Source organism: Tursiops truncatus, chromosome 6, assembly GCF_011762595.2.
Source record: "Tursiops truncatus isolate mTurTru1 chromosome 6, mTurTru1.mat.Y, whole genome shotgun sequence".
Taxonomy (NCBI): domain Eukaryota; kingdom Metazoa; phylum Chordata; class Mammalia; order Artiodactyla; family Delphinidae; genus Tursiops; species Tursiops truncatus.
Window position 1 is genome coordinate 102,358,841 of NC_047039.1, and position 24,671 is coordinate 102,383,511.

The 24,671-nt window shown below is 41.9% G+C and overlaps 1 protein-coding gene across 1 annotated transcript; it reads right to left on the minus strand.

Moving 5' to 3' along the window:
- Positions 1–39: 39 nt before the first annotated feature.
- On the minus strand, positions 40–24,671 carry STOM (stomatin). Its single transcript, XM_004325153.4, has 7 exons — positions 24,487–24,671; positions 11,413–11,516; positions 10,392–10,464; positions 9,286–9,368; positions 5,916–6,119; positions 4,804–4,938; positions 40–2,113 (listed from the first exon to the last, which is right to left on the minus strand). The coding sequence occupies exons 1-7, from the start codon at positions 24,545–24,547 to the stop codon at positions 1,919–1,921; spliced, it is 855 nt and encodes a 284-aa protein (XP_004325201.2). The 5' UTR covers positions 24,548–24,671; the 3' UTR covers positions 40–1,918.

The window sequence follows — 24,671 nt, forward strand, 5'->3', positions numbered from 1 at the left end:
AACGAGACTCACCCAAAGAAAACTCTCACCCAAAGAAAATGAGTAAAAGTGCAGTTTATTATGTACAGCATTGGAAAGGGAGGCCACCTGGAAAAAACTCTCATACTAACACTGTCATCCTAGAGCTCCTTCTATGCCTCCTCACTCCCAGGCAATTTAATTCCAACCTTTTGGACTATGAATCCACAAGGCAGAAGAGCGAAGGTTGTTTGGTATCTGGAGATAGACTCAAGGAACAGAAAGCACTGAACCTCTAAGTCTGACAAGAGATTTTCAGCCAGGATATGTGGTTGTCTCCTGGTCCTCAGTGGTCGAGGGTGAGCCACCTCATGAAAGAGACAAAATCATTATTTAAAAATTCAAAATATAAATGCAGCTTGAGTTCCAAGCCAGAATGCTCTGTATATTGTATATCTAATGAACTCTACCAGGCACCTGGATCCACGGTGGTTCAAGGTTTTGTAAAATAACCTTAGAAATGGGCTGTCAGGAGGGGACTCTCGTAGGCTGGGATTTGACAGAGTGACCCAGCTAAGGACAGATATGAAGGGCAGCTTTGGGTAAGGAAGCTGCTATTCTTAGACTTTTCTAGGTGAACTCAGAGCTTCAAAGAGGAAGTGGTACAAATGTCACCAGGCGGCTTTCCAGACCAATAGAAGAATGCCAGGCTACTTGGCTTCACAGGCATTTGTGAAACGGAAGATGCTTCTTAATATTACAGCAGTGGTGGTTCAGAAGGGCTGACCACTTCCTCCTTCAGCATCACCATATACGACAGAAAAAAAAAAAATCACCAGGGAAATAAAAAGGATTTATACCTATATAGATATGCTAAGCTTGAGAGCATCTTCCCAAGCTCCTTGGATATTGTGTGCCCGAGAGACTATGAATTCCTTCTACTACTTAATGAATGGTAACCAAGATAGCTCACAGTGTACACGAGTCGATAGCATGCAGACAGGAAAATATAATGGTTTTCTGAAGATATATTTTTCTAAAGTATTACTCCCTTAAGCTATTCAAATGGGTATATAAACAATGGCTTATAGAACTTAGAGAAAATTTTATTTAAAAAAATCAAAACTATTTAGAACCTGATATATGAAAATAGGCAAAAGTGAGAAAAAAAAGCACTTTTGTGACAAGTATTTAGCTGGTTTGAAAGACCACAGAGGAATCATTTACTCATAAAGGGGCTCAGAGAAGTTAAAAAAACAAACCACCCATGTTATTTTAAAAGGACGTCTACAGCAATGGATTTAGAAGTCTTTCAAGGGTTAGGGTCATCATTTTCCTTGGTCTTCCCCTTTTTCTCCAGTGCTAACAGGTGCTGGCAAGGACATGTCTACCCTTAAGTAAGGATTATTTTGCAGCATCGGGGGGTGTGGGTGGGGCAGTTTGAGTTTAGAAGGTAAACTGATGTTAGGGAAATTTCCTTAGCTGAGACTCCCCGGAAGTAAGGCACATCTGGCCCAGAGAAGCTGGTTGTAGCCCGAGGTCACTGCTCTCTGCAAAACATTTGCCCACCAGGGTGTCGGGTTGGGATGATAGTCTGCCTTCCTCCTTTTGGCCTGGCTGCTGACAGAGGGCACAGAATGACTCAATGAGATTCGAAAGAAGATGGATTTAACCTATCGCATAACAATCTAAAAATACGAACTTTGAAGTATTTTAGAGTGAGAGATTATCTTACATAAATCATCACTCTCACGTACTATTTACAAGCTAACAACCTTCATCTGTGGCTAGCCAGGAGCACTACACGTTCTAAGAACATCACACTCAACATATGGAAAAAGGAAGGGAGGGAAGAAAGTCAAGGTTCCCACCCTATTCCCTCCTTATGGGTTAGAGGCTGGTTTGGTCCCCACTTCATCCTTAGGAGGGAAGAGGTCATCTCTGCATCGGCCTACATGGCTCACTGTTTTGCCCCCATGATGCCTTGCAGCATATCTATGGGCAGAGGGAAGACGATTGTCGAGTTTTTCTCAGCAGCAATGGTGGTCAGTGTCTGAAGGTACCGGAGCTGAAGGGCAGCAGGAGATTCGGTGATGACCATGGAGGCTTCTTTCAGAGCCCTGGATGCATTCATTTCTCCCTCAGCGGCAATGACCTACAGAACAGTGGCAAGGAGAAGTCAAACCAGAGAACACAGGCGGGTGTTGAGCAGTTCAAACCGGGGTACGTCTAGCTCAGGTGGTACACAGAGCCTTCCTGAGAGTCAGCCAGAATAATTCTAAGGAAATCAATTTCCAGACTCAGTTCCTGTATGTTCTTTTTCCTGTAACTGATTTGCGTGAATATGTGCCCGAGGGCAAGACATTCTCTTTTACTATTTATTGCCTTTCTCCCATTTCTAGGGCACCAAACAAGGGGACGATTCAGAATACTGTGTAGGGGCTGAGAAAGTGAATGACCCCAGTGACTGGATACAAAGCCTTTTGCAAGTCAGATGGATTTCCAATGCTTTGATTTCAAAGAAAGGGAAGAGGACCTTATTGTACTGCAAGCGGATGGATAATTAAAAGTATTTTTTGATGAAAGATCACTGTAGGATTTTTTAGCATGTAAATTCAGAGGGAGTGCTAAGAATTGTATAAAGTTACTTAAAGAAAACCTTCCAATTCCATCTACTTATTTATATAAATAAGGTTTCTTACTCCTTATACCTGTAAAAATGAAAAGTAGAATTGATGCTGAATATTGTCTTATTCTAGCAATAAGTAACAACCATCTACAAAGACATGGATTCATTCCTCATTCATCTCATTGAGACCCTTGCTTGTAGTCAGAGAAATTTTAAAAATATTTTAACTTATATACTAAATGTGTTCCAGAAGGGTGAGAAAATAATTCAGGACAAAATACATTATATTAGGAAAAGACTCTGTGGGGGAGGTGGAATGGAAATAAAAGTTCAAGGAGAAAAAGAAAAAATGAAAAATTCCTAATTGCTAAAAGAACTTATTCTTTCATCATTCTATAAAACAGAGGATGAAATCATTACATTATCGAAATTTCACTGGATACATTTAAAAGAATGATGTTAACAGTTTCATTTCAAAATGTCAATTTTTAAAACATGCCAGGACTTATATGCTTGACAAGTATATACATTCAAAATGAAAAATTTTACATGTCTATTTAAGATGTGAGATGGGACGTAGAGTTTTTCTAAGTTCTTTGAGGGGTTACATGAGCAAAAAGTTTGAAGATCACTGGAGTGGTGGGGACGGCAGGGGCGATGGAGTCTGGATGGTCTTAAGCTCAAATCGCAAACCTAACCCTTCCTAGCTGAGTGTCCTCAGAAAGGTTACAGTAAGTCCCCCACAAACGAACGAGTTCCACTCTGAGAGCACGTTCGTAAGTCCAATTTGTTCGTAAGTCCAACAAAGTTAGCCTAGGTACCCAACTAACACAATTGGCTATATACCGCTGCTTCTACACTTGCTTCCAGACATCCTGGGCTTGAAATAAAGATACTGTACTACTGTACTCTATGCAGTACTGTAACGTACACAAAAGCACAACCACTTGGAGAGGATGCACGCACACGACAACGTAACCCAGACACGTGCACTAACTTATGTTGACTGGACACGCACTAACGCATGTTTGCATCTTTGAAAGTTCGCAACTGGAAGGTACGTAACTTGAAGGTTCGTATGTAGGGGACTTACTGTATTTAACATTCTGAGTCTCAGTTTCTTATTCTTAAAATGGGATAGCACCTACCTCGTGGGACCATTGTGAGGAAGACAGAGAAAGTCTATTATATGTTGAGTGTATAAACGGAGGCTAATTATGTAGGAAGGGCAAGCGCCAAGTCAAGACCTAATTTTTGGATCCACTTATACCCTAATTCCTAAAAGATTCAGAAGTCAAATCAAGGCAGTTACTTCTAATTCGTAATTCTGTGGTTAGCCAATTATCACCAGTTACTACTGTTTTCTAACGGCAACAAATTGCTTCGCTCCTGGTATCCTAGGAGATCTGTCACATCCACAGCAACCACTCCTATGAAAACTATCCCTCTTCCTCCACCCATTCATAGGTAAGGGGCCGTGGGACCTTATTAGGATCTTTGAGTGAAGTTGGACTGAAAAGAATCACTCTGCTGTGAATTTGGAATCGGGGCTGGTGTGTCTCCTTCAGCGTTCAACTGGGGAGACGTGCACTTGGGACATGCACTTGGGAGTCAGACGTGCACTTGTGACCTCGGGAGAGGCCACAGACAGAAAGAGAAGTGAAAAAAAGAAAAGAGGAGAGAAAGGAAGAGGAAATAGTAAGAAGAAAGAAGAACCTGGGAAAAGACAGAGAATGAAACAGAAGACAAAAATAAGGAAGGAATGAATGGTAAGCAAACTGATGCAATTGCCCATCTGCTCTGAAGTCAGAACTGTTAATGTGTCCTTAATAGGGGACTGGGAGAATAATGTATGGGATGTGCAGTTAGAACGAGGTAGATCTCTGTGCACTGCTATTCCCAGGAGATACTGTTGAGTGAGAAAAGCAAGGTGAAGAACAGTCATGTATTGTATGATCCCACTTTTGTAAACCAAACAAGCCAGTAGACTAACAACCTAGTCAAATAAACCCCAAATGGAGATCTTCCAGTATGTACACTAAGCTGTGAAGAGTGCTGGCCTCTGGGGGAAATGTAAAGTGACGGGGAGAGCCTTCATCTTCACTACTTCAGGATCGTTTCAATTTTTTACAACAAACACGTTTTCCTTTGTGTAATTAAAAAAGAAAACTCAACAGGAAAAACAAACGGGCTACAAAAAAAAAAAAAAAGGTTACCTTGGCTCGGGCCTCCCGGGATGCCTCTGCTTCAGCAGCCATGGCTCTCTGGAGCTGCACAGGGAGCTTCACATCCTTAATTTCCACACGTTCCACCTTTATTCCCCAGTCATCAGTGGCATCATCCAGAGTAGTCTGTTAGGAAGAGAGAAGGAAGCTAGGAATGTTCAGCCCCACCCCGTGGCCTAAGGTAGCTCTGTTCATGGGGATTTGGAGCGGGAGAGGCACTGGTGGGGGGTTGCAGAGAGATCAGTTATCCATGCAGGCAGGGAGGCTGAAGTGGGGGGCTGGGTTACTGGGGAGCGGATCCTGATTCCGTTACTAATAAGCTAACGTGGGCTGGCAAACGTTTTCTAAAAGGGTCATATAGTGATTGTTTATTTTCAGTCTCTGTTGCAACTAACCCTACCCTTGTAGGTCAAAAGCAGCCATGGGTAGTACATTAAACAATGGGTGTGGCTGTATTCCAATAAAACCTCACTTATAAAAACAGGTGGCCAGCAGACTCCTGAGCCAATGTGACTCTGTGTGAGCCACGTTATTTCTTTGGGCTTCAGTATCCTCCCTTTACAACGGTAGGAATGAAATCATTCTATTCTCGTTCATATGGTTGTTGTGGGCATCAAGTAAGACCAGAGATTTCACACACAGTGAAGTCTATACAAATAATAACAGTTCAGATTTATAGTACTTGATCTTTTCTGAACAAGTCAGGTTTGATTCGTCATCTGTTACGTAAGCAAGACTGGAAAGCGTAAGAGTTGCAAAGGCAGTCACGGGACTCGCACAGAATGTGGCTTTAACTACACCTGCGCTATCTTGCAGAACGGCCTCTGAACTATTATGCTAAAGAAAAAGGTTAACACTAATTCTGGGAGAAAAAAATACACACTGGAGGGAATTAAAAAACAATGCACACATCGGAGTGTTATTAACCCAGGAGCTAATTATGTGAAAAAAATCCCCTTCCATCAAGTTTGGTAAAACTTTTCTACAAAGAAAAAAAGGCCGGTGATCCCCCAACTTGACTTGATGAAAAGTTCTCAAATACCCATTGACCCTTTGCTTTATTTTCCAACTTCTGTGAGATGCAGCACTGGTGCACTCCTCACCTGCATGTTGTGTGCAATTTCTTCCCTGTCGGAGAGGATCTGGGAAAGGTTCTTGGTGCCCAGGACATTCCTCAGAGTCGTTTGTGCCAAAAGACGGGTTGCTGAGTCAGCGTTGGTGATGTTCGCCACAGCTAGGGTAGCGTTCTGAACGCGGTAGTAGACCACGCCGTCCACACTAATTGTCACTGAATCCTTAGTGAGGATCTGCAACACAAAGGAAGCAATTTTACAACTGTCAACCACCTCTTTCTTTAATAAAACCGTAAGGAATGGTATGTGACAGAACACCTTAAAACACTAGCTCATCGTCTTTAGTAAGTGCTGTTGACTAAATGTTTGTGTTCCCCCAAAATCCATGTTGAAACCCAATCCCCAATGTGTTGGTGTGTGGAGGTGGGCCTTTGGGAGGTGATTAGGTCATGAGAGTGAACCCCTCGTGAATGGGATTCGTGCCCTTAGAAAAGAGGCCCCAGAGAGATCCCTCCCCCCTTCTACCATGTGAGGACACAATGAAAAGACAGTGGAAGCAGGCCCTCATCAGACACCGAAGCTGCTGGTGCCTTGATCTCGGACTCCTTAGACTCCGGAACTGTGAGCAATACACTTCTGTTGCTTATAAGCCACATAGTCTATGGTGGTTTGTGACAGAAGCCCCAAGGGACTAAGAGAGCAAAGCATTAGAATGTTAACTATGTCTACAAAATTTTAACAAAGTACATTCATTTATTTATTAATTCCATTTCTTCATTCGATCACTTAACAAATACTGAGACTTAGTAGCGGTTAGCAGCAGGCACTGTGCTATGTTCCAGGGATAAAGGTATGAAAAAACTTGGTTCCCACTTTCAAAGAGGTTGAGGAATCAAGGGAAGCTCTAAGGGACTAAGGATGGACAGTTTTAGGTGGCAGAGGTGATACATGAACTAAGCCTTGAAAAAGGAAATAAACATTTTCTGAGGATAGAGGGAAAGAGTATTCAGGGCAGAGAGAATAATGTGTGAAAGGAACAGAGGTACCAGGGAGCCGAGGTTTGATGAACTGTAAGTAGCAGAGTGTTACTAGAACAAAAAGTGAACGGAACTGTTTTCGTAGGGTGAGGACCAGGTGGAAGTATATTTACAGCAGGCTACGTGGAAATGCTCAACAGGACCCAATGAATCAGTGCTTCCTAGCACATCCAAGGGCAAAGTCCTTGGTTTGGTGTAAAGCCCTTTGACATCTGCCCTCTGGCTTCATTCCTCCCCACTCCTGCACACACTCTATGCTAGATGACATGCAGGTCCCCACGTGCACCATGGGCCTTTCTGCAGATGGCCCTCTCCTTGCATGTCCTCCCTTCCCTCTCCCCCACGGCTTCAGGCTGGAGTGTCCTTACTCATCATTTAAGACACAGCTCAAGTGTCCTCTTCTCTATGGAACTTCCCTGATTCACTCGGCAGAGTTAAACACGCTTTCCTTTGCCCCTTCACTGCAGTGACACGATTTATCTACATCATCACTTCTCTGTTAGACTATGAACGTCCTGAGGGAAGTTTGTCTTGTATCTCTAGCACTGGCGTCAGTAGACAAGAGATGAACGGGACTGAAACGTGGTCCCAGGAATACAGTGAGGGATGAAGAGTGGGAGTGAGAGAGTCAGGAGACCCCAACTATAGTTTCAGCTCTGCCGGCACCTCCCTTGGTGACCTCCAGCAAGGCCTTTAGACGGACTTAGTGATTCCTCATTTGTGAGATGGGGCTAATAATACGGCCCAAGTCTATGCAAATTTCTCTGAAGGTCAAAGAAGAAGATGTTTGGAAACGAAGCCCTTTTGCGAGTGTAGAGAGCTATGTACGTGGAAAGTAATAAAAACAATGATAGTACACAGCAGTTTAGTTCTGCAAGGCATCAAAGCAGTAATCCTTTTTTTTTAGTAACCTAAAAATACTTCTAACCTGGAAGAGAAGTGGGGGATTTGTAAATAGATACACAGTATATTACCATCTTGTGTGAAAATTAATCTTTTCCTACGATGCGATGGGAAAAGGTGTATCGTTTCTAAATGAGTTCTTGCCACTGTGACTCTGCCACAGCTGGAGCTTTGTAAAGTTGCATCCTCGCTATCTACTGATTATTGTAGGCGGAGTGTTTATCTCCCTCCGCAGTAAGTTCACAGGGGATCAGAAAAAGGACTGCTTGCCAAGTTCCAATCCGCTCTGTGTTTAGAAAGCAGCTGGAAGGCAGAAGCTCACAGTGACCCTGCCAGACGCCTGCCATGTTTACAGAGGAAAGTGCCAGGAGAATTCCCCGCTGCCCTGAACGGGGCTCCTAAGGGCCAATCTTCCACGCAGAGAATACAGCAATGCTCTCAGTCTTGTTCTTGGGGGTGAAAATGATTTCCGGTTTCACCCGGTATGTGTGGATTATGAAGTCTGACCTCCCTAACTACTTGGCTCAGTGCCAGCAGGGAAATGCCTGAGCTGGTTTCTGGATTTTGTGACAAGGCTCCACCACTCTGCTGAGTACCTGGCCTGTGGCCAGAAAACACTGGCCGTTTTCTTCTGTCCCTCCCGTCATCATGTTTTTAGGCTTTCTGTCTGCGACGGTTATTACAACTCCTTAGACACGAGTGCCAGGATGGCCATCACCGCGTCAAGGGCCAGGACGGACCTGCTGTAGGATGCACTTAGCATGGAGCTGTGGGGAAAGCACTGCACAGGGAATCCGAAGAGCTGCCTTTGAGTCCTGGCTCCACCACTGTAGTTTGGAGGAATTCCTCTGTCTCACTGCAACCATCTACTTTCTGGGTTCTGCTGTGCGTTTCAATGGTGATTTGTGGAGCAATTTGAAAAAGCCTGAAATAATTACTAATATAAAACATGATATGCTTATCTAAAGTACCAAAGGGGCAGTTTCTAATTCTTTGGCTTCTAACCAATTTATTTAGAATACAGTCAAGAACCGTAAGAAGAATATCGTATCAGAAACCCAGAGAGGAGAAGTGTGGTAGTAAAAATGATGACAACGGTGATGACAGTAATATTATACTTACATTAACATGACAGTACGTTTTGTAATAATAGTAACGACAAGCACTTTCATAGCACTTACTACCTATCAGCCTCTGCTCTAAGCACTTTACATAGAGTATCTCATTTATTCCTCACAAGAACCATATAAAGTAGGTCCTGTTATTATAACCTCTATTTTATAGATGAGGAAACGGAGGCACAGAGAAGTTAAAGAACTTGCTCAAGGTCACACAGCCAGAAAATGGTGAGGGCAGACAGCCTCTAAAGCCGTGCTCTGACTACTGTCCCCTGCTGCCTCTCAACGCCAGGCCCCTTCCCCGGTGACAGCTCAGTTACTCACAGCAAAAGACAACCTTACCTCCTGAGGAGGAATATCAAATGAAATAGTTCTCATGTCCACTTTGATGAAGCTGTCAGTGCACGGCAGAATAAAAAACAAACCTGCAACAGAGACATACACGAGATTAGAGAGAGACACCAGCACCTGACCAGCTCACCGCACCATTCAGTTCTAACAGAATCAACCTGATAAACCGAAAGAAAGCAGTTCACCTCAGTGAATGAGCCAGAAGCCAGGAATGTCATCCTCGACGCCCGCTCTTTCTTCCCACATCTAACTGTCCCCACAAGACCTGTGGATTGCATCTCCTTACTTCACTGTTACTGTCGCCCATTTGTTTTCCCTTAGACCAACGCAATCACTTCCCAAGTCATCTTTCTAATCCTTCTAGTTTCTCTCCTATGAACCAACACAAACCCCTGAACAAGCCGTACAAGGTCCTGCACGACCTTGACCCCGCTTACCTCTTCACCCACTACGCTCTCCTCCCGTCCTGCACTCTGGCTGGGCCGCCTGCAGTTCCCTGAGCCTACAATGCTCTCCTCTGCATTGCTCTGCACATATTCTGTGCTGGGAACACCTCTCCCCTGCCTCACACCCTTTCCTGGCAAGATGTCACCTACAGAAAGCATCCACTAGTTGGGGTCATCACTCTTCTCTGGGTTTCCACAGCCATCTGTGACTGTTTGACCATAATACTTATCACGTGGGATTGTAACTACCTGTTTCCTTGTTGGTGTCCCACCTCCAGGCAGTAAGATCCTTGAGGGCAGGGACTGTGTTTTCATCTCCCTTGAATTCCCAGAGCCTGGAACTCAGTGGGAGCTTAATCGAAGTTTGCCAAAAATAATGACTGAAAGCATTTATTTCAGTAGGGACTCTCACGCTCTAATTTCGATAGCTGTGGCTATTCTTGGCCTAAGATAAACTTATCAACTCAAGTAGGAAAGGGAGGGGAGAGGCAGGGGAAAGGGTAATTTCTGGTAGGCAGCACTGCTATTGTTGCACAACTTCTGCTATGAGAACTCTCTTCTGAGTCAACAGAGACCCTCATAAGGGAAATCACATCAGTAAAAGGACGAATCTCGTTCTCCAGGCAAACAGTTCAGAATCCTAGTACTGACCAGGTCCTTTGGCGCCTCCTTGTAAGATGCGACCCAGTCTAAAGATGATGGCTCTTTCATATTCTTTTATGATCTAGATTAAAAGCACAAATAATAATTTAACATGAGGAGTACAAGTATTTATATGCATAGCTTTCAAAATACATATTTCTGCTCCAAACAAGTGAGATGCCTCTATTTTCTTTTCTTCTCTATAATCCAGATAATAGCTATAGGTAACATGGTTAATGTTTAATCATCCCTGCCAAAATAACCAAGTTATTTACTTTTATTATGGATCATAAAAGCAATAGATACTCCTTGTATAAAATCTGGAAAGTATAGAAGAGTATACAGAAGCAAATCCACGCTCCTCAGCTGTTAACATTATTATCCAGTTACTCATGCATTGTCAATACAGGAAAAAAAGCGCTAAAGTCCTCATAGCTTGTCTTCTGATTCCTTAAATTATAATAGTAACATAATCTGAAAATTCTTAGAGCATATTTTCTCTTTTTAGGAATATGAAAATGATAGTCATTTATCACAGTATTAATAACTTTATAGACATTATTAACGTTATTAATGTATTACTAACACATGCCAGGTGTTGTGATAAGTACGTAATTCATTTAATCCTCACAACAGCCCTATAAAGCAGGTGTTGCTATTTCCTCACATTATACATGGCAAAGGTCACACAGTAAATAATGGCATCAGCAGTCACACCTCAGCATCCTGACTCTGGAGGACTTGTTCTCACAGGACTACCCCACATCCCTGACTCCAGAAAATTTTAGATGGTGATCCCTACTTTAATCGTCAGGAGGGGCTGACTGGGCAGTGGCTGAAAAGAAGTCTTAAGATTCCATGATAATTGGTGACTAGAGTTAAGAATTATAGGCCAGTATGGTCTCTCTCTCTCTCTCTCTCACACACACACACACACACACACACACACACAAACAAACACACACACACACAGTGGGCTTATGTACTTAGGAGCTGACCCCTTTCCAGATGTTGATGAAATATTCTTTACCTTTATGCACATCCATATTGACAATGGGAAAGTTAAAACTGTGAACAAGAATGATATGGCCACCAAAATCCATCCACAAGGTCCCAGGCCTGCACTGGGGCTATCTGTGAAAACCAAAAACATACAGCTCTTATCACTGTTCTTAGCATGGTCCCCCCATCATCTTCATCCTTGCTATTCACTGAACACCAGCTGTTTACATGTATTTTCCCATCGAATCCTCATAAAAACCTTGAAGTGCAGGTGCTACTTTCCCTAATTTTTATTATGCAGTGAAGTGATAAAAGTAAGAGCCAATCCCAACTACCAAGAAGGTTACAGTTTAGCGGGCAAGACAGACAAACAGATCATTATAATACTGAGTGCAGATACAGTGTCCGTTCAGCATATTTTGAAAACACAGAATAGGGGTAACTCACACCACACCACTGGGATGGAGGTGAAAGTAGGGTGGGGTGGGGTGGGTAGGCAATGGTGATGGTTGTCAGAGGGGCTTCTTGCAGGATGTAATGGTTAAGGAAAATACCAACGAAAAGGGGAAGGAGGGCAAAGTGAATTGAAGCCGAGGGTACAGCACAATTAAAGGTGAAAATCCTATGATACACGCATATAAGCTCATTTAGGTCCTCTTTTTAAAAAGGCCACCTGTAAAATATCTCACTGGGTATATGCACAATGTATCATCCACATTGGTTCTGATTTCTTACTATTATGAACAATGCTATAACGAACATCTTTGTACATAGCTTCCCTCTCACATTTCTAATAGTTTCCCTTTTCTGTAACATGGAATCGTTTTTTTCCTTCTTTTTTTTTTTTGGCTGCGCCATGAGGCTTGTGGGATCTTAGTGCCCCGACCAGGGATTGAATCCGCACCCTTGGCAGTGAAAGCGTGGAGTCCTAACCACTGAACCGCCAGGGAATTCCCTGAAGTAGCTTTTGTCTGATCACAAAGATAATACATGCCCCACTGCAGAAAAATTTAGAAAAGTATAAGAAGGGAAAAATCATTCAATTCAGAGATGATAAATATTCTTCCAAACTCTTTCTATGTGCATGCATTTTTTGAAGTAAATAAATAAAATTTGTCACCTATGTTTCTCCCCTCTAGATAGTGTTCTTTCACCTTCTTTTTTAGCCTGTCGCTATGCATTTGTGCTTCTTCTGTTTTAGTTTTAATTTTTTATCAGTTAAACTTGCATAAAGTTAAAAAAGTCAAACAGTTCCACGAGTACAAGAGGGCAGTCCCCTGCTCACCTCTTGCAATTTCTTCTACTCAAGGCAACCGCTCTTTCGGCTGAATATTGTCGTATTTAACCCCCCTGTTTCTAAATAATACACTGGTTTGGTTATTTGTTGCTTTTTTCAGTGTTGAGCTTTATCTGTTGACTTTCTACCCCTCCCCCCCACATAAATATACCCATCCTTGGAATTGCATCATAATTTTGGTTAGATCAATATCAAATTTTATATTTCATGAATATGCAAATGCCATTCAGAGCTAAGCCACGTAGTGAAGCATAATTCGTTTTCTTTTCCTGTACAACTTTTTTTTTTTTTCTGGAGTCAATGTCTGTCTTTTTCCCCTTTGCTTAGTTTTCAATGTACTTATTGATTCAACCCCAAACACTTCATCAATCGTCTACACCTCCTTTCAGCAGGCTCAGGTATTCTACCAATTTCACCTTCCAAAGAAGAGTCTTGGAGTCATGTCTGGACCTATTCATGTTCCTGGTGCAGCAACCATCCCTCTGATCGCCTTTCACTGTCATCCTGGGAAACTGCCTTCCCTTCCTAAGTTGTGTTTCCCACTCTCTGTGTCCAATGTCTTCCTCGTTTTTAGTTTGTTTTTCCTTTCTGTGGGGGACAGAGGGACTGAATAGGCCGAAGGATAGATCGCTTTTCTTATCAACCACAGAAGGCATCTGCTGTCTTTCCAGGAGCTCTTTTAATAATGGGAGGGAGGGAGGTGGTCAGAGGGGAAGAGGTAGGCCAGGCATGGGTTACTACTCAGATCAGGAGGGGCGAAGACAGCAGCAAGATGGGGCTTTGAATAAATAGGAGGCCAAGAAAGAAGCAGAGTGACGGCTGGGAGCACGAAGAAAAGACACACGTGGGTATCCAGGTCAAGTGCTCTAAAACATAAGATGAAAAACCAGAAATACACGAGTACTTTGGTTATACACGACTTTGTAGTTTTCCGATCCTGTGTCATAGTGTCAGGTTAACATCCTAATGCGTACTTAAGTAAAAGTGAGCTAAGTTAATCCTGGAGGCTTCTAAGTTATCATTTTGAGGGGTACGGACATGTTCAGTGAGAGAATACTCCAAGCAACGCCACTTCTCCACAGGTGAAGGAGCCTATCAGGTGCTGTCATAACGGATACGAATCACAGCAGCCTTTTTAGACAGTTTGTTATACTTCATGCACTGTAATAAATTACTTTAGACACGTATCTCATTTACTCCTTACAAAGCCCTGGGAAGTTAGGTGTTTTTAATTCCACTGTACAAATGAAGTGACTGAAGCAACATCTTTCCCAAGGTCACAAAATGGAGGACTTGGGATTCAAACACAGGTCTTCTCACTCCAAAGGCCACGTTCTAAATCAATTCACTCTTTGACCCTTTGCCTCTGAATTTAAAAAAAAAAAAAAAAAATCCTTTAAATTAAAGAAGTTGTTGTGTTTGGAGCACTTCCTCAAGACAGAATCCAAGCTGGGAAAGCATGGTAGGAGTTCCAGGAATGAATCTGATATTCTTACAGAGGAAGCCCCCTTAATTCCAGCTGTGCCTATTTATAGCAAGAGACAGTCTCAAGGCTCATTGCCAGGCTCAGGTCTAGGTTTCCAAAATGAAAGGAATTCCAAACAAGGAAGAGATGGGCCACAAATACTTATCTGACAGCATTTGGTGCTTTCTAAAATACTGCCCCAAGTCTCCCATATTCCAGGCAAAGTTCTGTGTCCTGAACTGTAATAGATGATAAACTCCCTGAGGGCAGAGATGTTTCTTTTTTATTTTTATATTCTCAATGTCTAGCACAGTACCTTGCAGAGAGTGGATATAAAGTACTTAGCCAGTTTTCCAACTAGATATGTAATTTCTTGTGCATTTATATCCCTTATTAGATGAATTTCCTGAGAATAGGGAATGTTTAAGTTTCAACTTTCTGTGACTTCTTAGTTGTGCGATCTTTACCTCTCTGAACCTTTGTGTCCTTACTTGAAATAATCAGACTGGCCTTGCAGGACTGAGGCAGTGCTCAGTAAACACAGATGACAGTTTTCTGTCATTCTCCTATTTCACTCAAGTGTTCAGTTTCCATGATGAAAAATGGGAAAATAGGTGGCTTTTACTCTTCTTGATAAAAGCCTCTGAAACTACTTAATTTTTCCCTCACTTCGTGCCTCCCTCCTGCCAGGCTAGGCCTGGACATTCAAAGACCTTCAAGAAGCTGATTAGTGAATCAAATTATTAAGTTATTGAATTATTATCTACATAAGGACAAACGGGAAAGTACAGCCCAGGTTTTTTGTGCTCAATTTCCACTATGTTGTTGAAAACCCCAGATGAGTATATGGGATTTGAACGCAAATCAAGAGGAAGAAGAAATTAAGTGGATTTTCTGAAAACTGGACTTGGTCTTTTTTTGCGGTACGTGGGCCTCTCACTGTTGTGGCCTCTCCCGTTGTGGCGCACAGGCTCTGGATGTGCAGGCTCAGCGGCCATGGCTCACGGGCCCAGCCGTTCCGCGGCATGTGGGATCTTCCCGGACTGGGGCACGAACCCGTATCCGCTGCATCGGCAGGCGGACTCTCAACCACTGCGCCACCAGGGAAGCCCTGTCTTTCACTTTTCAAATGCTCAGCTAGAAATAATCCGAGCGTACACACTGGAGAAATGGTGCTATTTCATAATATTCTAGTGCCTTTAAAATGAAACGATCCCATTCTCAACCCTGAAACTCTTCCCCACCTGGTTATAGCTTAAAAAGGTGCATAAATCACATTCCTCAGAGAGGTGAGGCTTAAACTCCACCAGGCTGTAAACAAACTCTTAGTCATTTCCAGTCAGTACAGCCCAAAGAGGAAAAGAAATCTCAGTTACTCCCTCAAATTTTATGAAATTCATTTCCTTCAAGATTCCCACTTATTACCCTGAGGACTGAATCCTCCCTCCTACCTTTATGAGGTAAAAGACAAATAATGAACAATAGGTATTTCTGAGACATTTTGGTTGATATACTTGTTGATACTTGCTGGGTAGGAACAATCTTAAAGATTAGGGATCCCATGATACTTGGTTGTAAATACCACTTTGCCATGGTTTAGAGTACTTTTTTTTTTCTTTTACTACAAAACTCTTTCCTGAAAACCGTGGTAGAATAAAATTTTAACCAAAGCATGGTATTGAAAATGGATATAAGCCCATACATTAACATTTTTTAATTGAGCATTCAAATTGGGCTTACCTCCAGGAAACTAACGTAAATTTTTAAAAATATTACTTTTTTTTCTTATTTTAAAAGTAAAATACTGTCACTATAACATTTAAAATTATAGTTTAGAATAGAGGAAGAAAAATAATCTATACTTTTATATCTCTGGACGGTGATTATTTTCTGCCTTGCTATTGGACACACAATATATATGTGTCCTTTTTTTCAAAAATGAAATAATGGTATACATAATAATTTTAAATCTGTTTTCCCCCCTATATTGTGGACACTTTTTCATGTCAGGAAATACTCTTTATTATTAAAGGTTGAATAATATTCTATCGTTCCATATGATGAACATTTAGGTTGTGTCCAGTTTTCTCAATTAGAAACTCTTTTGCCTTGAATATACTTTCAGCAAAGTTTCCATACATCCTTATTGTGTAAACTAATTTTGCTGAAAAGATGAAATTACACAATTCTTAAATTTCTCTTATTCTGGAGGTACATTTTATTAACACTAATAATCACCATTTATTAAATGCCTATCACACATCAGCCACAAGCTAACTCCATATATACATTATTTCTCATGTTTACAAAAATCTGTAAAGTAGGTATAACATATTCCTTCCAGAGTCCCAAAGTACTAAAGCAAAAGAATTTCTGGAAAGAGACAAAAGAAAACAAAACAAAACCATGAAACAAATGGAAAAAACAAAAAACAAAACCAAGTTGTACAGTAATTTTTGTTGGGTTGGCTTCCAGACAGGCAGTAAAATATTCTTTTCAAGATTATAACAGGCATAATTTCAGAGTACTGCATATTGTTAATGATCCCATATCAGCTGATTTCCTTTACGGTTGATTGAATTTGGCACTACTAGAAATCATGTGAAATAATAAATTCCATTTACCATTGGGACTCTATTCTAAAGTTCAAAAGATACGGGATTTCTTCTTCAAGCAAAGGCCAGAAACATACCTTCACGCAGTATGTGAAAATCTGACTGAGTCATACACATTACTACACAAAAGGTAAGCCAAAGAATTATTGAAATACCAACATTTAAAGCACAATCTTTTCCTTCCTCTTTCCCAGTATACAGATGAAATGCTTCATGTTGTAAATTGCCAAAAACGTTGTTGTTTGGGTGGGGAAAGATAGCATGGCTAAGAATTTAGTCTCAAAAACACGTTATCTGGTTCTAATAGCAACTTTTAAGGGGCAATAGTAGGTCGAAACGAAAGGTCTTGGCATTTTTTGAGTTTTTCTTACAAGCATACATATTCAGCATACAAGTGTTCTTTTTGGCCACAACTACTCCTCATTGGAGATTCCATGTCAAGGTGTGGTAAACTTTTCCTGTAAAGGGCCACAGAATAAACACTTAAGGCTTTACAGGCCAGAAAGTCGGTCTCAACCACTGAATACTCTGCAAAAGCAGTCACAGACTATACATATATGAATGAACAAAGCTGTGTTCCAGGAAAATGTAATTTATGAACACTAAAATCTGAGTTCCATATAAGTTTCAAATCTTCTTCTTTTTTAAAAAAATGTATAAATACAATAAAAACTATTCTTAGCTTGTGCGGCATACAAAGCAAGCAGTCAGCCAGATTTGGTCCACAGGCCAAACGACTCATTCTAGTTCTATCTCATATAGTCATCTATTTGAGGAGGAGGACATTGTGAGTTAAAGAAGACATCTGATCTTTCTTCTGGCATTTCAAGTAAGGGTACAGTTCCCAGATTCCTAGTTTCTCTTCCCTTTGTTTTGAAACAAGGTCTTTAAAAGACCTGATAAATAAGAATTCAAGGCGGAAACAGGCAAAAGGGCAGATAAAATATTTTATTTGAATATAAATACATCTTCAATTTATCAAAATTTTACTATGACTGAGTTTTTCAAATGACTGGGATTTTAGGAGAAAGACAGAAAAGGGAAGGAAACGATAGAAGAAAAGGCAAATAAGAGAAATGGAAAAAAGGAGTTAAGAGAAGAGAGACAACAAAAGTGAAGGCAGCATCCTGTAGAGAGAAAGATTCAAACAGGTAGAGGGGAGAAAAGCAGAGTTTAGCACATAGTAGGGTGTCAATAAACAGATGTTGAAAAAATGATGCTGTTTACTTGGCAACTGCAACTTGCAGTTCATTGGGCAGAGGTTTTGAAAGCAAACAAGCACACACTATAACCCATCTTTCAAAAGACTATTTTAATTAGGCATGGTTTACAGTTCTTCAAATGCCCTTATCCTTAAACCTCTAGGGAAGAAATTATGCTCTGGACTGGAGTGGCTACAGGCCAGATGGTATCAAGTTAAGAACCATGACTGAAGACCATAACTTTTCCGCCCTATTATAAACCTGTAGATACTAGACTAAAAGAACTAGTACTGATGAAGCATTATGTGACTTGAATTACAAAACTCAAAATGTGTTTACCATGAGACAGTAAGGAGAGGAAATGGACTAGTCCTTTTAAGAAAGATTTTCAATAAAAGTTGAAATAAAGGGAATGCTGTGCTTAGCTCAAGAAGAATCAGGAGGGCTTCTCTGGTGGCACAGTGGTTAAGAATCCACCTGCCAATGCAGGGGACACGGGTTCGAGCCCTGGTCTGGGAAGATCCCACATGCTGCGGAGCAACTAAGCCTGCGAGCCACAACTGCTGAGCCAGCGTGCCACAACTACTGAAGCCCACGCGCCTAGAGCCTGTGCTCTGCAACAAGAGAAGCCACCGCAATGAGAAGCCTTCGCACCGCAACAAAGAGCAGCCCCCGCTCGCCACAACTATAGAAAGCCCACGTGCAGCAACGAAGACCCAATGCTGCCAAAAATAAATAAATAAATTTATTTTTTTTAAAAAAAGAAGAATCAGGAAATTAAATAAATATTTTATTTCCCAAGCATCTTGAGGATTTTCTGTAGCTTTCCTTCATTCAAATATTTCTAGCCATAAAACAGGAGGAAAAAATAGGTGAGACTATCATCAATGATTTTAAATTTGAACCCCTGAGTCTTTAATAGGGTCCCCTCTCCTAACCTATAGCACTTCACCCTCTCTAAACACTACTTATCATACTTGTAATTATCTTATTCAGTGTCTTCTTCATGAGATTTTGGTCTTGTTAAAGTAGTACAGCATAAGGCTTCAGAGTTGGCTCTGCCACTTATTAGCTGTGTGATCTTTGGCAAGTGTCTTAGCTCTCTGTGCTTCACTCTAACCATCTAAGAAGAGGGCTAATAAGAGTACCCCCTCAAGGGTCAGTGTGAAGAGTTAAGTGAGCTATCATGGAAGACACCCAGTGCATAACAGATACTTGAACAACATTTGTTAAGTAAACAGCTGTTGAATGAATTGAGTGATTCTGCTGGTTTTTGTTTGTTTTGTTTTGTTTTTGGCCGTGCCATGCGGCTTGTGGGATCCTAGTTCCCTGACCAGGGATTGAACCTGGGCCCTTGCCAGTGAAAGCGCAGAGTCCCAACCACTGGACCACCAGGGAATTCCCAGATACTGCTGTTTTCTGGGGAGGGGAAGAAAAGGCTGAGTATTACAGAAGATAAATGGAAATTACATGTCTGCATACAGGATCCCAGAATACAGTTCATCAATTTTTGGTGGTGAGCATGCTGTATGGTAGGTAGATAGAAACAGAAATACAATGTTGTATTCATGAAACTTATAAACCAATGTTACTTAAAAAAAAAAAAAAAAAGAATACAGTTCAGAATCGTCCTCTGTCCCAAAGCAGTGGTCATAATGCTTTCCCCAAATGTTTTCTTTCCTTTTCTCTTTTTAAAATCAGCCCTTTTCAACTGTGAGGTGAGAGAATTCAGGAAGGTAGAAGGATGGGCTGAATATGACCCATGTCTGGAAAGATAAAAATAGTTATGTTCAGAAAAACTGGAGAGAAAAAAACAATTTCATAATGTTATTAAGTTAATTAAATTTAGACTAGGCCTGAAATATATTAAACAGAACAAAACCCCCTCTACTTCTTCAGTTTTGTTTTTTTTTTCCAGCTCTTTTACTTGGATATCTTAAAAGTAACTATAATTAGGTTTTTCTCATAAAAGTCTTTGGAGGGCAACATCATTTTCATTAAATAATGGGAAACAGAAGCATAAGGAAACTAGATCATGAGGTTTCCCATTCTTCAACTGAGGCTGAGTAGCTAAACAGTGGCTAAGAGCTTGGAGTTTTGGTGCCAGATTTCCATTCTACCACTAAATTTTCTCATTAGTAAAATGAGGGACAAGAACAGTCATTATCTTACAGGAGAAAATATGTAAAATGCTTGACACTTAGGAAGCGTTCAATAAATAGTAGCCATTATTATTATCAGAACCTTAAGGTCATTACTGATACAGTTTATAGGAATAAACTTTGTATTAAGTGAATTGCCTTCTGGGACCTGAACACCATAGAGAAAATATCGACTAACAACCTGCCTGGGGACTCTGTCTTTGGAGGAGAAACAGACCACATTTGGGGAGGTAAGTTGGAGTCCCGAAGTTTCCTGGACCGTCTTTTATACAACTTTTTGTGCATAAATTTTAATTTCCTGTATAATTACTAGGCTTCCCGAACAGTCATTGTTAACCTTTTTATTCTTTGTTTTCCCCATTAAATAATATCTTAATAATTTACACTTTAAAGTTTCAAAAGTACATTCATATGAATTTTCTCATTTGATACTTAAAACCTTGGGAGTTAGATACCACAGTAAGATTAAGCCCAACATGAAGACGAGGAATTGACTCTGGAGACTGAGACTTCCCAAAGTGATGCTACTGAGGTCTCAATTCAGATCTTCAAATTGGAGATTCCACTCTCATTTCGCTATCCTATACCATCCTACCATCAGTGCATATCCACAACTAGGTAAGGCTGGTATCTAATTTTCATTGTCTGATATTTTAGGACAGACACATTATTGCTCGTATCTTCAAGGCTAATCTAGGGTATAGAGGCTCAGAGTATAGACAAAGGTTCAAAAAGAATGGAGGAACGATTTGTGTGTCAACAGGCAACTGACACACACTTCCTTCTTTCTACTGTGACCTCTAACTGCTCTTTCCACACTTTCATAAGTAAGAGGAGATTCCTTAAGTACAGTACATCATCATAACAATTATAATCCCTTTATTGATAATATAAACCCAGACAGTCTATCTGTATGAGGAACATGTCCACACCCTAAAATCAATAGTTTGGGTTGTAACAAACTTAATAAAAATAAACTGTAAACAGAAAAACATCTCCACCAACGTAACCAAACATTTAACAACTTGATCTACTCTATGGGGGTCTTTATCTCCCTGCTTCCTTTTACTTTCAACAAATATTTTTGCAAATCTACTATGCACTTGACCCTGAACTTATTACAGTGATGAAGGACACAATCACTGCTTTCAGAAGCTCTCCTGGTCTAACAAAGGTGATTATAATTGATATTTATAATCTGTGCAATAAACATTACGACAGAGGTAGGCACAAGATGCTAGGCAGACACAGAGGAGAGGTGCTCATTTCTTCTGGTTACAGTAATTTTCAGGAAAACGTTTTCCCACATCTTCTTAAAAAACAGACTGAATCCAATCTTTATCACTTTATCAACATTAAAAATTTTTTTCTTCAAAGCTGACCAGGTGATCAGTGACTCTGTCTTTTACAGTGTACAAGTTACACCATCAGGTGGAACCAATGACCTATTTAATTATAAAAAATTATATAAATGCCAACTTTTGTAGACTTGGTTGTCACTTGAGTTAATCTATGACCATTGATGGTTTAACTCAGATTAATTATTAAATAAATTACAAAGTTCTCCCCAATCTGGTCGGCTATAACAACTGAAATAAACAAATCAGTCCCTTGATTCTGCTTATTTTCAGGCGTTCTTCCGAAGGGATTTATTCTGTCGACATGGCTCTTAATTATAACCATACATTTCTTTGCAATCCACCTGCATTATTTCATTAGAAAGCGAATGCACTGGCTTTAAGAAAAACTAGTCTTGCCCTAGGTTTGGTCATATTTATGTTCCTAAGACTAATTATCAGCAAAATCCTAAAGGGGCAGTTTGGACTTTTATATTCCACTGCTTCTCTCAGAAGCAGCCCTCTGGAGCTGTCTAGCCAGGGGGTCTTGATTGAAGCCAGGTTCCTTTGGGCTTTATTTACTGTCTCTCACCTTCAGTGAAGTACTGATGTTTGACAAGTTCCTCCTTTTGGGAATGCAGTTTGGAAGCAGCTCTAGGATAGGTAAAATGATTTGGAAAATCAGCCCAAGTTTGAACCTCGTTCACAGGTGTGGGTGATTTTTCCACTCTGAGCCTCCGTTTTCTTGCTGTAAAGTGGTAGATAATGACACTCTCCTTGTGGAGCTGCTAGAGGATTGCATTCGATAATGCTTTCAAAGCATTTAGGCTGTATTTGGCATATGGCAAGCACTCGATAAATTCTATTTAATAAATTCTAGTAGTGGTTTTCCTACCAGTGTCAGGTCTCTAAGGCGTACATTTTTAGAAAGGTGACAGCGGGACTTCCCTGGTGGCACAGTGGATAAGAATCCGCCTGCCAATGCAGGGGACATGGGTTCGAGTCCTGGTCCAGGAAGATCCCACATGCCGCGGAGCAGCTAAGCCAGTGAGCCACAACTACTGAGTCTGAGCTCTAGAGCCCGCGAGCCACAACTACTGAGCCCGCATGCCACGAGCCCGTGCTCCGCAACAAGAGAAGCCACTGCAACGAGAAGCCCGTGCACTGCAATGAAGAGTAGCCCCCGCTCGCCGCAACTAGAGAAAGCTCGCGCGCAGCAACGAAGACCCAACACAGCCAAAAATAAATTTAAAAAAAAAAAAAAAGGTGACAGCGACCAAGCAAAATTTTGTTTGTATATATAATTTTCAGAGGAAAGGGTGCACAGTTTTAAATAGATTTTTAAAAGACTTCTGTCTAAAAAGTAGTGTAGAACCAACAAAGAGTTTAGGCGTGAAAGCTGTTCTGTGACCATGAAAGACAACTAACATTAAGTACAAAGATCATGTTTATTCCCAAAGAACTTCTACAGATTTCCCACTGCAGTTTCACCAAACTTCTAACATTGTCCTCACAGTCCTTTAGTTTCCCACCAGGACATCAGGGTACAGATGAAAGGATCCTGCCTACCTTCCTTTCTAGGAAGAGACAACTGACTATCAAAGAGGCCGGACTGCACAATTTTTATACCGGCAGGTTTTAGAATCAGTCAAACCCAGATTTCAAATATGACTCCATTACTTATAAACTGTGTGACTTTAAAGTAATTTAACTTCTCTGAGTATCAGTTTCTTCAAGTACATCCTCTCTGTCACACTCCTGATTTGGGAAAATAACTGTCCAAGGTACAGAAAAGAGGAAATAAGATTTCTGTAATTCTTTTGATGTTCCTGGGGGAGGAACTAAAGACAAAGATTGCTGGGGAAAGGAAAAGGGGACATATGGGATCGGTGGACAAGGCTGGCATTACAAATAATCAGAATAAATAAGTCCAGTATAGTGTTCTTTGTGGGGTGATGGAAAAGTCCACCCAGTCCCCTGAACTTCTTTCACTATGTCATTCTGTCTGAAATTCCATCCTTAGAAATAATTCCTTTGGATCAATCACTAAGAGCCCCGGGGAGGCAACCAGTACTCCCAAGTGGTTTATTGCCTCTCTTTATGAATGCCTCCTCCCCCGCAAGGATAGCCAATAAAGGTTCTAGGTGATAGCCCTCTCAAGGGTACTAGTCACAGGGCAACAAATTGAGTCACTCACACAATTTCTGCCTCAAGACTGGGAAGGCCCTGGTAGGGTGGGGAACTTACAGTTCCTTGTGAGGGACAAAAGTCCGGAAGGCGAGGTTTCTAGAACAAAGGAAGTGGATGGGGCAGAATGGGGCAGAAAGTGAAGCTGGAAAGAGATACAGGAAGGATGCTAAAAAGAGACTTCCTTCTTTTCTTCCGCAAATGTGTCGGGAACATGTGGCGAAACTACACAAGTCGGTCTTGCGGCTTAATAGGAAATTGGCAGGGGTGGGGGGTAGGAGTTCTTTCTAGTTCGGGAGGACGGCGGCGCACTCTGGGGGTGGGCGAGGTTTGGGTAAAGGAGCTGGCCTCCGATGGGGCGGGAAGGAAGGGGGAGTGGGGCGAAGACGCAGGCTCCCGGGTGTGGCGTGCAGGTCTGGGCCCGGCTCCACCACTCGCTGGCCGCCAGTTACTCAGGCACGTCCTCGTCCGCGTGCATGCCACGAGATAATGAGCGGAAAGCGCTGGCACAAGGCCTGGCATCTGGCAGCCGCTGGATAACGCGAGCCCCTGCTCTGGCTGTGGGCACTGGAGACGCGCCCTCTGTTGCAGGGTCCATAGTGTGCCGGGCACTGGGCTTGCACTCAGCACCCTAACATCCCTAAACCTGACCCCCAGCCCGCGAAGTAGGGCTCGTCATTCTCAGCGTACGAGTGGGGAAACCGCGGTTTTGAGCAGCGGTTGCTCGGCTAAGAAACATCCGAGACCTTCCTGGGACCTTTGGGCTAAGGCTCGTTCAAGAGAAGGTTAAGGGGCGGCGGGTGACCCCAAGGGCCTCGCCAGGGGCACAGGGCTCACCCGTGAAGGAGTCGGGAAGCCGCCGGGCTTGGGCTTCCGCTGATGGCCGCTTGTCAGACATGATGCCCGAACCGGAGTCGCTACTCTCAGGTCGCCGTAGCCAGGGCCGGAGCGGGAGCGGCGAGGAATGCCCGGAGGCGACCCAGGAGCCCGACACCCAGCCAGCAGCCCCGCCCACTGCCCGC

Bases quoted from the DNA above. Each gene is read 5' to 3' on its own strand.
- STOM (XM_004325153.4), bottom strand. From the start codon at position 24,547: ATGTCTGACAAGCGGCCATCAGCGGAAGCCCAAGCCCGGCGGCTTCCC. The intron at 11,517-24,486 runs GTGAGCCCTGTG...TGGTTTTCACAG, and splicing joins GCTTCCCGACTCCTTCACGG to ATAGCCCCAGTGCAGGCCTG. The intron at 6,120-9,285 runs GTAAGGTTGTCT...TTTGTGTTGCAG, and splicing joins TTGATATTCCTCCTCAGGAG to ATCCTCACTAAGGATTCAGT.